The 14,662-nt window shown below is 41.1% G+C and overlaps 1 protein-coding gene across 3 annotated transcripts in view; it reads right to left on the bottom strand.

Annotated features, from left to right (window-relative positions):
* The window catches only part of LOC110519975 (collagen alpha-1(XVIII) chain), a 173,432-nt gene that overhangs the window by 51,270 nt on the left and 107,500 nt on the right, over positions 1–14,662 (bottom strand). For all 3 annotated transcript variants that reach the window (XM_021596908.2, XM_021596906.2, XM_021596907.2), the window contains one exon: positions 5,451–5,532. In XM_021596908.2, the coding sequence (XP_021452583.2) occupies positions 5,451–5,532 (82 nt within the window). The remainder of the gene's footprint in view (positions 1–5,450; positions 5,533–14,662) is intronic.

The following is a 14,662-nucleotide window of genomic DNA, read 5'->3' as shown; positions in this document are numbered from 1 at the left end:
GCCCCAAGGGTTAATACTGTGGCCCCTCCTTTTCAGCCTGTGCATTAATGATCTGGCTTTTGTCTGTACTGGGTCTGAAGTTCAAATGAATGCAGATGATACAGTGATATATGTGCATGCAAAGAGCAAACAACAAGCTGCACAAGAACTCCCCACTGTAATGGTCCAGGTTACAAAGTGCCTCAGTGACTCGTGTTTGCATCTCAATGTGAAAAAAACTGTCTGCATGTTCTTTACAAAGAGGGCAACAGGTGCTACTGAGCCAGATGTCTATGTGTCAGGGGAGAAGCCCCAGGTGGTATCTGATTTGAAGTACCTTGGAATCATACTTGATTCCAACCTCTCTTTTAAAAAGCAGGTGAAAAGGTAATTCAAATAACCAAATTCAACATAGTTAATTTCCAATTTATACATTTTTTTTTGACTACAGAGGTAGCAAAACTGTACTTCAAATCTATGACACTCCCCAACTTAACATACTGCTTGACTAGTTGGGCCCAAGCTTGCTGTACAACATTAAAACCCATTCAGTCTGTCTACAAACAGGCTCTCAAAGTGCTTGATAGGAAGCCCAATAGCCATCCTTACTGTTACATCCTCAGAAAGCATGAGCTCCTGAGTTGGGAAAATCTTGTGCAATACACCGACGCATGTCTAAATGGCCTGGCTCCCTCTCCACTCAGTATTTTTAATAAACAGAAAACCCAAACATATGGCAGCTGATCCACAAGGTCTGCCATGAGAGGTGACTGTATAGTTCCCTTAAGGAAAAGCACCTTTAGTAAAGCTGCTTTCTCAGTGAGAGCTTCCCATGTCTGGAATACACTGCCATCAGACACACATAACTGCACCACCTATCACACTTTCACAAAAAACATGAAGACATGGCTAAAGGTCAATCAGATTTGTGAACATAATCCCTAGGTGTGTATTGCCTCTTTCCATGTTGTCTGTAGCTTGTGAGGTGTGGAAACACTTAATGAGTGGAAACACTTTGTTGCTTTTATGGATTTTGTCTTGTTGCTTTTTGTGCCATGTTGCTCTGTCTGTATGCTACGTCTTGCTTGTCCTATGTTGCTCTGCGTGTGCTCACTGCTCATTAATTGTCTGTATTGTAATTGTTTTTAATAACCTGCCCAGGGACTGCGTTCAAAAATTAGCTGGCTAGCTAAAACCGGCACTTTTACTGAAACGTTGATTATGTGCACTGTCCCTGTAAAAATAAATAAACTCAAAGGCAGGCATATGCGGGCACAATACAATCAACAAATGACTTTTTATATCTTGTCATGAATATATTTCCACACAATTCATCCTTTACAATTGTTAATGCTTTTGTTTAGGAATAGGGCAAATAATTTAACCTATGCACCTGGCTGGTTATATTATCATCCTTCTTGTTTCTACTTTGTCAAAAGAAGCTTTAACAGGACTTTATTAATTACTAGAACTCGACTACTAAACAAATCTAGAAATAAACTTTATCAAATGGATTACACTGAAATGTTTTTACGAAAATAGCCAACAGGCCTATGTTTTTTCTAAGACTTTGTAGAATAATACAAAACAAATCCTTGACTATCCATACTGAACAAAAATTTAAAAAACAACATGTAAAATGTTGGTCCCATGTTTCAAGAACTGAAATTAAATATCTCAGGAATGTTCCCTATGCACAAAAAGCTTATTTCTCTCAAATTGCATGCAAAAATGTGTTTATATTTCTGTTAATGAGCGTTTCTCATTTGCCAAGATAATTCATACACCTGACAGGTGTGGAATATCAAGAAGCTGATTAAACAGCATGATCATTACACAGGTGCACCTTGTGCTGGGTACAATGAAATGCAACTCCATAATTTTATGTTAATTTCTTTACCATAAGCCACCTCCAACGTCATTTTAGACAATTTGGCAGTACGTCCCACCGACCTCACAACCGCAGACCACGTGTAACCACGCCAGCCCAGGACCTCCACATCCAGCTTCTTCACTTGCGGGATCATCTGAGACCAGCCACATAGACAGCTGATGAAACTGAGGTGTATTTCTGTCTGTAATAAAGCCATTTTGTGGGGAAAAACGTATTCTGATTGTCTGGGTCTGACTCCCCACTCGGTGGGCCTATGCCCTCCAAGGCCCACCCAACACTGTGTCCCTGCCCAGTCATGTGAAATTCATGGATTTTTATATTAATTTATTAATAAATAATGAATTTATTTCAATTGACTGATTTCCTTATATGAACAGTAATTTTTAGTACTCAATACATGTTAATAATATAATCACCTTACTTTAAATGAATGGGCTTAACATGCTATGATATTTTGTATCTAATTTGCATACAATTGTATAAAAAGTTGTATTCTAATTTCATAAATTGTTACAAACTCTGTTTTGCATAAAGCATGAAGATTTGTTAATAATATGAACACCCTACCTTAAAATATTGGGGTTAAATTATTAATTATTTATTCCGTACTGCCTAATTTGAATAATAACTGCTCTAATTTGCATAATATAGTATTTAATCAAAGTTACTTCAATATTAATCTCAGTGTTCTACATCAGCCCTGAACATTTCATGACAACATATCTTGAGATATTGGACAAAATGTGTTGAATTTAAGAATCCAAAACTGGTGATTTGGTGCAATTATTGACTAGGGACTAGCATTGACCTGTCGGCAACCTTTCTGACATTTTCGATAACTTGATAATAGGATAATATATCTCAGCCATGGTAAGTCCTATCCTCATGGAATAACGTGTTGTGTTCCTGATAAGCTTCTCTGTAACGTGGAATACAAAGTATAACACCAGAACCACAGTACCCTTTTGTCGACCAATACTCTATAATTTGCTTAAATCTTTTGACATTGTGGGAAGTTAGTTGAATCAAAAGACATTCAAGAGACATTGTAAACATTATTTTGGTTAGCTAGCTAGCTTTCGTTAGCATAACTAGCGAGCTACTTCTGTACAAATGATGCAGGGCTGGCAACTTTTTAAGAACGCTTGGAGTGAGATTTAGCCTAGAAGGGGGTCTGTAACATTTTGAAGCTAATTTCCTGCAATTCTATGTATTTTTTACATGGCTTAGGCCTACAACCAGAGTGGGGGAAAAAAACACAGGTCACGTGTATTCAGAAAGCTTTGAATATTAAATGTTGACGACTTCGTTACTTGGCGACTTTTGAGGGATAAAATGTCAAGTATTTTTTTTTAGGTGTTTTGACACTTTATTCAGACCGTAATGAAATTAGATGAGGAGACAGGCAAATGGAGAAGCAGTGGGAAGGTCAGTGGGAATGCTCTGCACATGAAATACTAATGGTTGATGGCAGTGAGTGGGTAACCACATTATAGATTGCAGTCTCCTTGTACATAGACTGCTTTCTAGGTAAGGACACAAACATTTCGTAATTTTGGTGAATTATTAAAATCAGCCTGGAAGAAAATCCTGCTTGCTCTCCATTTATTTGTATTTATTTTTTATTTGTACTCCAGGAGGGTTAGCGAAGTGCTGGGCGTTTGAAAATGTTCTTGTTATAACAATTAACTTCTCAATCATTACAACCTTCAAAAATGAATATCAATATTCAGGTGGTTTATGCCTAGTAGTTGAAGATCCTTGCCATCATCTTAATCTACATAGCCACAATATACAATGTGTTTATGAGTTGTGAGTCCCCTTCCGCCATCTCTGCCTAGCATGTGCACAAACCTAAAATGGCCTGGAGCATTTAATATCCAATGCTTATTCAAAACTGTCCACGAATGGCTGCAAAAATACATAGATTCATACAATTCATTTTCAAAGGCACAAGTAGGCATATTAGACGCTGGCAAAATTGGAATAATAAAAGTTTGGGGAATAACAGAAGTGTTCTTTGTTAAGAATGAGAATTGTTCAGCTGATCAGACTAAATAAAGTAAATAAATAATCAAATCTCAAGACAAGACTACATAAATCTGCCCCTACACCCTAACCAAATAATGTCTATATGTATTGTCCCCCTTCTAGAATCACATTTACACTTTTGGGTTCCCAATCTGTCTGACAAAATTATTTTCACAGTTACAAATCAGGTCACCCTACAAAACTCCCCTGCTTAAAACAGACTGTCTGCTGCCTTTTCATGATCACAGCTTAAACACCAATCACCAAACGAGGGGACTAATACATGTGTATTAAGTTGACTTTAGGACATGCTGTCAAAAGGCTGCATTCTGCAAAAGGCATGGGAGTAACAGCAACCTCATTTAGTTGACATTGTACATAAAACAGCGCTACCGTGCTGCTTTAAAAAAAATGTTTTACAGTTCTATAAACTCAGCGGAGAACGTTCCCCCCTCCATTCAACTCCACTCTAATCTTGAGGGGGGGTTATTTAAAACACACATCCTATCCCTAACATAACGAGACCAATCAAATGCTTCAATGTGCCATGGTTCACAGTGCTGGGGCAAGACAGGTTATGATAGAGGTTCCGCGGGTGTTGTTGCAGATGCTATTTCAAAATGATTTGAAGCACATTTGAAAAGTTAACGCACAAGACAATGGACTTAAAAACAGTACTTTTCAATGCGTGAGATAGAGGTGTGGCGTGTGATCGTGAGAAGAGGCTCAAATGCGTGTGTCTCAAGGCCAATGCGAGAGAGCTGGTGTAACAGTATAACTTTAGACCGTCCCCTCGCCCATACCCGGGCGCAAACCAGGGACCCTCTGCACACATCAACAACAGTCACCCTCGAAGCATCGTTACCCATCGCGGCCCTTGCAGAGCAAGGGGAACTACTACTTCAAGGTCTCAGAGCAAGTGACGTCACCGATTGAATCGCTATTTAGCGCGCACCACCGCTAACTAAGCTAGCCGTTTCACATCCGTTACACTTGCAGCTCGGATGTTTTTGATGTTATGTAAAGAAATGGGAATGTGTATGATTTAACTTCAGGTTAATCTTCCTTCAAAATGGTTGCTCAAAGCTGCACGCATAGTGGCTGTTGAAGTACCACAGTAGAGACAGACAGAGCATGTTGTGTGTTGGGCTTAAAAGGGTCTGTGCGAAAACATGTTCCCTTAAAAGTGTCCTTGCGTGAAGAAATGACGATGCGATTAACGAGTTAACTTTGACATCCCTAAATGTAATACTTGTCAGCAGTTACTTCCATGCCTACAAAACATCACATCAATTGTTCTGTAAAGCAATGTTATAAAGACATGGCTTAATGTAAAAACACCTGTAGTATTTTAGTAACCTTCATGTCAAATTTGGTGAATGTCAATATTTATCAGTGGCCACTGTTACTACATGAAAACATAATACAGATGCATGTAAAACAAATCAATAACATAAATTATATATTAATATTATTAACAACGAGACTAGTGGTCTTGTAAACCCACACAGTCTGCCTTGTCTAGACTAGGACCTATAGAACTCACCCCTCTCTTTCTTAGGAGACACCTCTGGTTGTTTCCGGGTCACCGGGGGCTGTTGAATGGGGCGTGATGACGTTGGAGTAGTCTGGAGGTAGACGGTAAAACAACATTAAAAAAACAACAACATAAAACTACATCCAGATGGGATCCAAAGAGAAAAAAAAACGAATAAATATATATAGGTGTGAGCAGCAATGAATGGGGTTCACAGAATGACAGAAAGGACACAAGATCAGTTGCATAACAAAGCAAGCACTCTATCATGTGGACCTTTTATGTGCAATCAGTGAAAGCATTACCATGTTTCTCTCTCATTACCACCAGGATGAAGCAAGGATGCAAGTGAAGTTCAGCCTAGTGCTGTAGGTTGGTTATCTTTGAATGCAGCAGATAAACTTCTAAGGACATATACATACGTTTTACATACCAAATGTCATGACCCCATGTCCATCGGTTCAGTTCTTATAACCCTAGTGTGATATGGTGCTATCAAATGGTGTAGAATGGCCAAATGCAGCAACAAATCATTCTCAAATGGCTAATACATTGAGTGCCTTTAGAATGTATTCACACCCATTCAATGTCCATTGTGTGTACAAATTAATAAAACATGAAATGTCTTGAGTCAATAAGTATTCAACCCATTTCTTATGGCAAGCCTAAATTAGACCACGAGTATACATTTGGTTAACAAGTCACAAAAGAAGTTGCATCTATTCACTCGGTCTGCAAAAATAGTGTTTAACATGACTTTGGAATGACTACCTCATTTCTGTACCCCACACATACAGATAATTGTAAGGTCCCTCAGTTTGGCAGTGCATTTCAAACACAGATTCAACCACAAAGACCAGGAAGGTATTCCAATGCCTCGCAAAGACGGGCATCTATTGGTAGATGGGTAAAAATAAAAATAGCAGACATTGAATATCCCTTTGAGCATGGTGAAGTTATAACACTTTGGATGGTGTATCAATACACCCATTCACTACAAAAACACAGGCATCCTTCCAAACTCAGTTTCCGGAGAGGAAAGAAACCGCTCAGAGATTCCACCATGAGGCCAATGGCGACTTTAAAACAGTTACAGTGTTTAATTGCTGTGAGAGGAGAAAACTGAGGATGGACCAACAACATTGTTGTTGGTACACAATACTAACCTAAATGACAAAGTGAAAAGAAGGAAGCCTGTACAGAATAAAATATTCCAAAACAGGCATCCTGTTTGCAATAAGGCACTAATGTAAAGCTGCAAAAAAATGTGTCAAAGAAATTAAAGAAATTAATTGTCCTGAATACAAAGCGTTGTGTGTGGGGCAAATCCAACATGACACACCCCGCTTCAAGAATGATGGTGGCTGCATCATGTTATGGGTATGCCTGTCATCAAATTCACCTTTCAGCAGGACAATAACCTTAAACAGAAGGCCTGGAGTTTCTTACCAAGATGACATTGAATGTTCTTGAGTAGCCTAGTTACAGACTTGAAAATGGCTGTCGAGCAATTATCAAGCAACTCTTAACGAAGAATGTATTGAGTGACTGATCTGGTCAGAAAGGAACCGAAATACAAAGGGAGTTGCCCGATCAATGCTTTGTACACAAAAGTGCATCAGTGATTTAGCCAGGAGGAGAGAGAGGTCCATTGCACGCAGTAGCGGTCAGTGGAATTTTTTTTCATGAGCATGGCCTTGTGTCTATTACAGCATATTAGATGACTTTCATTCATATTCCATTCCCCCAGTTGATTGTAACAGCGATAGGTTTAGGCTACAACATGATACTCAAATTTGTCCTATACACATCATTAGGTTGTTACAACATAGCTTATGAATAAAAAGTTTACAATGTAGGTGCACACAGGTCGAGAGAAAAATGTAAGGTGACAGACATCGACAAACAGTAACACATTGCAAACTGCATTGCACACTCTTCAAATCAAATTTTATTGGTCGCATACACATGGTTAACAGATGTTAATGCGAGTGTAGCGAAATGCTTGTGCTTCTAGTTCCGACTGTGCAGTAATATCTAACATGTCATCTAACAATTTCACAACAACTACCATTCCTTTACAAGATGGTATAGAGTACAGTTTATACAGTTGAAATCGGAAGATTACATACACCTTAGCCAAATGCATTTAAACTCAGTTTTTCACAATTCCTGACATTTAATCCTAGTAAAAATTCCCTGTCTTATGTCAATTATTGGAAAAAAACTTGTGTCATACACAAAGTAGGTTTCCTAACCGACTTGCCAAAACTATAGTTTGTTAACAAGACATTTGTGGAGTGGTTGAAATACAAGTTTTAATGACTCCAACCTAAGTGTATGTAAACCTCCCACTTCAGCTGTTCACATGAAATGAGTAATGTCGGGTATGTAACAATTATATAGTGGCATTGTTTATAGTGACTTGTGATATATTTATTACATCCAATTTTTTATTATTAAAATGGCTAGAGATTTGAGTCAGTATGTTGGCAGCAGCCACTCAATGTTAGTGATGGCTGTTTAACAGTCAGATGGCCTTGAGATAGAAGCTGTTTTTCAGTCTCCCGGTCCCCAGCTTTGATGCACCTGTACTGACCTAGCCTTCTGGATGATAGCGGGGTGAACAGGTAGTGGCTCAGGTGGTTGTTGTCCTTGATGATCTTTTTGGCCTTCCTGTGACATCGGGTGGTGTAGATGTCCTGGAGGGCAGGTAGTTTGCCCCCGGTGAGGTTATTTTCCTGACACCACACTCCGAGGGCCCTCACCTCCTCCCTGTGGCCGTCTCGTCATTGTTGGTAATCAAGCCTGCCACTGTAGTGTCGTCTGCAAACTTGACGATTGAGTTGGAGGCGTGCAGTCCACGTAGTCATGGGTGAACAGGGAGTACAGGAAAGGGCTGAGAACGCACCCTTGTGGGGCCCCAGTGTTGAGGATCAGCAGGCTGGAGATGTTTCCTACCTGGGCCACCAGGGGGCGGCCCGTCAATGTCCAGGACCCAGCTGCACAGAGCGGGTCTGGAGCTTATTTACGAGTTGAGGGTACTATGGTGCTAAATGCTGAGCTGTAATCGATGAACAGCATTCTTACATTGGTATTCCTCTTGTTAGGGCAGGGTGTCAGGTAGGGTGGAGGTGATATGATTCTTGACTAGTCTCTTAAAGCACTTCATGATGACGGAAGTGAGTGCAACGGGGTGATAGTTGTTTAGCTCAGCTACCTTAGCTTTCTTGGGAACAGGAACAATGGTGGCCATCTTGAAGCATGTGGGAACAGCAGACTGGGATAGGAATTGATTGAATATGTCTGTAAACACACCAGCCAGCTTGTCTGCGCATGCTCTGAGGACACGGCTAGGGATACCGTCTGGGTCGGCAGCCTTGCCAGGGTTATCACGTTTAAATGTTTTACTCACGTTGGCTGCGGTGAAGGAGAGCAAAGAAGTTGTTTAGTTTGTCTAGGAGCAAGACACAAGTGTCCGCGTCGGGGCTGGTTTCTTTTTGTAATCCGTGATTGACTGTAGACTCTGCCACATACGACTCGTGTCTGAGCTGTTTAATTGCGACTCTACTTTGTCTCTATACTGACGCTTAGCTTGTTTGATTGCCTTGCGGAGGGAGTAGCTACACTGTTTGTATTCGGTCATGTTTCTGGTTGCCTTGACGTGATTAAAAGCAGTTGTTTGATCTTTCAGTTTTGCGTGAATGCTGCCAACCACGGTTTCTGGTTGGGGAATGTTTTAATAGTCACCGTGGGTACAACATCACCGATGCACTTGCTAATAAACTCGCTCACCGAATCAGCGTACACACAACCGCGATTATAATCGAAAGAAATTCTCTTGGAAAATAATGCGGTTGACATTTGATTGTAAGGAATTCTAGGTCAGGTGAACTAAAGGACTTGAGTTCCTGTATGTTATGATAACACCACGACTTGTTAATCATAAGGCATACATCCCTGCCCTTCTTCTTACCAGAGAGATGTTTGTTTCTCTCGGCGCGATGCGTGAAGAAACCGTGTGGCTATACCGACTCTGATAACGTATCCCGAGTGAGCCATGTTTCCGTGAAACAAAGAATGTTACAATCTCTGATGTCTCTCTAGAAGGCAACCCTTGCTCGAATTTCGTCTATCTTGTTGTCAAGAGACTGGACATTGGTGAATAGTGTACTCGGGAACGGTGAGAGATGTGCCCGTCTACGGAGCCTGACCAGAAGACCATTCCGTCTGCGGTGCCGTTGTTTTGGGTCGCCTGCTGGGATCCGGTCCATTTTCCTGGGTGGTGGTCCAAACAGAGGATCCGCTTCGGGAAAGTCATATTCCTGGTTGTAATGTTGGTAAGATGACGTTACTCTTACATACAATAGTTTTTCCCGGCTGTATGTAGTAAGAATTAAGATGTCCTGGGGTAACAGTGTAAGAAATAATACATTAAAAAAACTAAACACTGCATATTTTCCTAAGAACGCGAAGCGAGGAGACCATCTCTGTTGGCGCAATGTTGGTCTTATCTGTATGTATCTGATATACGATGTAATCATTTATCCAACAGTTGCAAACAAGATTTTCTATTGAATTCAGGTATGTTTATCCCTGTTTTGCTCTGTTTAAGAAATGTTTTTCAACAGAATCGGCAAAATGGATACACCCTTGATCACGTGTACACAGTTCACTTTCATAACAGCCATGTTGTATTCCTTTGCACTCTCCTCCTCTCACCTGCGGACGTCATTGCACAACACTTTTCCAAGCCAAACAATATCATAACTGCTACACACAATCTACATTGTTGTCACCATATTAGCTTAAGTAAAGTCATAGTCAACATAGCTAACAGAACTAACGCGTTAGTAAATCTGCTACAATTACGCAGTAACGTTACAGTGTCGTCAGTAAGCAGTTTAGCACTTACACCGGCGGGTCCGGGTAGCAATACATTTGTAAAACCCAAAAGCTTACCTTGACTTAGAAGCGTTCCAGTGTTCTGTTGGATAATCATAGCCAGCGAGCTAACATAGCATCCCTGATTGAGCAGGGTGTTTGAGTAGGCTAAACTAGCTAGCTGTATTTGCTAGCTAATTAAGTGAAACAAAGTGAAATCTCTTCCTTCTTTATTTTGGAAGAAAATAATTTGTTCTAAACTGTTCATCTATTATCTTTCCCTCTGAGTCAACTACTCACCACATTTTATGCACTGCTGTGCTAGCCTTCAGTACTAGATTAATTCTCTGATCCTTTGATATGGTGTGGACAACATGTCAGTTCATGCTGCAAGAGCTCTGATAGGTTGGAGGACGTCCTCCGGAAGTTGTCATAGTTACAGAGTGCTGTTGCGGCTACTGTAGACCTTCATTGCAAAACATTTTGTTTTAATCAATTATTTGGTGACGTGATTATATTTAGCATAGTTTTAAATAAAAATGATAATGGAGGAGGATGGTCCTCCCCTTCCTCCTCTGAGGAGCCTAAACTGATTGCAACATGGCATCCAAATCACAGTGATGCGTGAGTGATCTAGTATTTGTGATAAATGTGTCCAGAGTTTAAGGTACTTGCCGAGACCTGGATATAAATAATTTCACCATAAAATTCAGCACCGACAAAAAAGTGCTTTGAACAACATCCTTTGACTGACTGACAATGAAAAATAATATTTGTTCTTAAAATAAAACCCCAAATTTCAGTTTCTGGGTCAAGTTATCAAATGTTCGGTTTAAAACTCATATTTTCATCTAACCAAATCCCAAAGAGTTGACCCTATCAATTTGCTGCCCTGGCAAGTGACTACATCTGTTTACCTTCAGTGAAGTGAAAACCATACGTTTAGTTTTCCTGCATCAAAAGTCCTGAAAAGCCATCTCAATATTAGTGACAGAATGTGACAGGATAAATAATTGTGTCACCCGCATACAGATGGATACTGGCAGAGTCAAGTCTTCCCTATATAATGTATATACAGTATAAAAAGGATCAGACCTGGGGAACTCCTTTCGTAAGCCTTCGAAACTCCGATTTTATACCCTCCTGTGCTACACACTGTTTTGTCAGATAGGTAGTTTTGGAACCAATCCAATCAATGATTCAACACTAAACCAACCTTTTTAAGTCTATACAACAGCAGGGCATGGTCAACAGTGTCGAAGGACTTCGATAAGTCAATACAAAGTGAAACACAGTGATGTTTCTTGTCCTGAGCACACCATCCACCATTTCTGAGTATATTACTCGCTAATGTTCAGTCTCTGGATAATAAAGTAGACAAGCTCAGGCCGAGAATCTCCTTCCAGAGAGACATCAGTGATTGTAACATTTTCGGTTTCACGGAAACATGGCTCTCTAGTCTTTGAGAGAATACAGCCAGCTGGATTCTCAGTATATTGCGCCAACAGGAAAAAATAACTCTCCGGGAAGAAGAAAGGTGGGGGTGTATGTTTCGTGATAACATACAGAAACTCAAGTCCTTTTGTTTACCTTACCTAGAATACCTCACAATCAAATGCAGACCGTATTATCTCCCAAGAGAATTGTCTTTGGTTATAGTCACAGCCGTGTATATTCCCCCTCAAGCTGATACCACGACGGCCCTCAAAGAACTTCACTGAACTTCATGCAAACTGGAAACAACATATCCGCATTTTTTGTAGCTGGGAATTTTAAACAAAGAAAATTTGAGGAAAACGCAAGCGAAGTTCTATCGACACATTGACTGTACTGTAATACTCACACTGCTAAAACACTCAACCACTGCTACTCCAACTTCCAGAATGCCTACAAGGCCCTCCCCCTGCCCTCCCTTCAGCAAATCATAACTCCATTTTGATCCTCCCTTCCTATAGGCAGAAACTCAAACAGGAAGTACCCTTGCTAAGGACTACTCAATGCTGGTCTGACCAATCAGAATCCACGCTTCAATATTGTTTTGATCATGCGGACTGGGATATGTTCCGGGTAGCCTCTGAAAATAACATTGACAAATACACTGATACAGTGACTGAGTTTATCCTCAACACAGGGGCCCTACAAGGGTGCGTGCTCAGCCCCCTCCTGTACTCCCTGTTCACCCATGACTGCATGGCCATGCATGCCTCCAACTCAATCATCAAGTTAGCAGACGACACTACAGTAGTAGGACTGATTATCAACAATGACGATACAGCCTACAGAGAGGAGGTGAGTGCCCTGGGAGTGTGGTGCCAGGAAAATACCCTTTCACTCAATGTTGACAAAACGAAGGAGCTGATCGTGGACTTCAGGAAACAGCAGAGGGAGCACGCCCCTATCCACATCGACAGGACCGCAGTGGAGCAGGGGAAAATATTCAAGTTCCTCGTCATACACATCACTGACTATCTGAAATGGTCCACCCCACACAGACAGTGTGGTGAAGGAGGCCCAACAGTGCCTCTTCAACCTCAGGAGGCTAAAGAAATTTGGTTTGGCACCTAAAACCCTCAAACTTTTAAAGATGCACAATTGAAAGCATCCTGTCGGGCTGTATAAATGCCTGGTACGGCAACTGCACCGCCGAAACTGCAGGGCTCTTCAGAGGGTTGTGCTTTCTGAAGGGCAAAAAGATCATCAAGGACAACAACCAACTGAGCCACTGCCTGTTCACCCCGCTATCATCCAGAAGGCGAGGTCAGTACAGGTTCATCAAAGCTGGGACAGAGAGACTGAAAAACAGCTTCTATCTCAAAGCCATCCGACTTAAATAGGCGGCTTCCACCCAGTTACGTAACCCTGCACCTTAGAGGCTGCTACCCCAAATACATAAATAAAGAAAAATCCTTGAATGAGTCGGTGTGCCCAAACTTTTGACTGGTACTGTACATACAAACAAATAATAATGATATATACATATATATGCACACACACACACACCCACCCACCCAGTGGAGGCTGCTCATAGTGGCAGAAACGAAGCAAACACAGGGAAACCATATACTTGATTCCATTCCACTAATTCTGTTCCAGCCACCACCACAAGCCCGCCCCTCATAACCAATGAGCCACCAACCTCTCACGATACACATGTACACCACAGGAGGATGGTTGCACCCCAACCAGGGAGTACGGGCCCACGACAACGACCGGAGCGGAACCAGTGGAACGGCAAACACAAACATGATCTCCAGCTGTCCGACGCCACCCACGCTACCCCGCCCCAACCATCCCCCACTGCAGCCCCCACTGACATACACACAACAATAAAAATACAAATATACATACACATAATAATATAGACACACACACATATCGATATACATACTACTTTCCTCTACAAATTATATATACATATATATTCACATAAACACATACATACCCGGACCCCCAACCAAGATCTTAAGGTCTGGCACGACTCCCTACATGTCCGGAAACAACAATGAAACTTCAGATCGGCAGCCCTTGCTGAAACAGTTTAATAAGATTTCCCCAGCTATGGCACAGTATTGGAAGTTCATCCATAGCCAATAGGAGTGGGTTCAGGTGAATGTTTCGTGACACCAAGAGCAGAAGAATAATTAAACACCTTGATTTGTTGCTTCCTAAATTCTCTCTACACTTAGAAGATTTAAAATAATCCAAACTCAAGTAATCTGATACAATAAACACAGTTTTTAACAAACACTGTAGATGGGAAAGTTTAATGAGCATGTCACAGTAGGAATCAAATGGTGACACAATCAAACCTCTCTGAAAGATAAAATCTGCTGTACTATCAGTCAAAGTAGGGTTTGGCGGTATCTTTGGGGTAAGGAGATGAGATTGTTTTTGATAACAGACTATGCAATGCGCCATACACCAGATAAGCAGCAATTAAAACCATTTGTAGCACAAAAACACCCATTTTAAACCACTGAATCTAACAATTCGCAAGAAAAAAAGACAATTAACCAATTAAAATGTTAACAAATTAAAAGATCAAATGCCCTACAAATGTTCAGCTGTAGCCTACTGGTCTACTAAAATCAGAAACCAAGTGTGTGCCCGAGCATTGGTTCCTTAGTTAGGACCCCACTGTGTTCAATAGCCCTGAAGGTGTGTGCTGACAGGGATTTCCCCCAGTGTGTGGATCTGGTCAATGCGCACAGTCACATTGCAGTAGGCTACCGCACAGTGAGGCAGCAGAGGGCCCTGTAGACCAGCAGCAGCGGGCCCTGTAGACCAGGAAATCGCAGGTGGCGAGTCTACCAAGGGGGGTTTATCCTGGGCTAGCA

The sequence above is a fragment of the Oncorhynchus mykiss genome, chromosome 3, assembly GCF_013265735.2.
Source record: "Oncorhynchus mykiss isolate Arlee chromosome 3, USDA_OmykA_1.1, whole genome shotgun sequence".
Classification (NCBI taxonomy): domain Eukaryota; kingdom Metazoa; phylum Chordata; class Actinopteri; order Salmoniformes; family Salmonidae; genus Oncorhynchus; species Oncorhynchus mykiss.
This window is presented reverse-complemented; position numbering and strand designations above follow the sequence as displayed.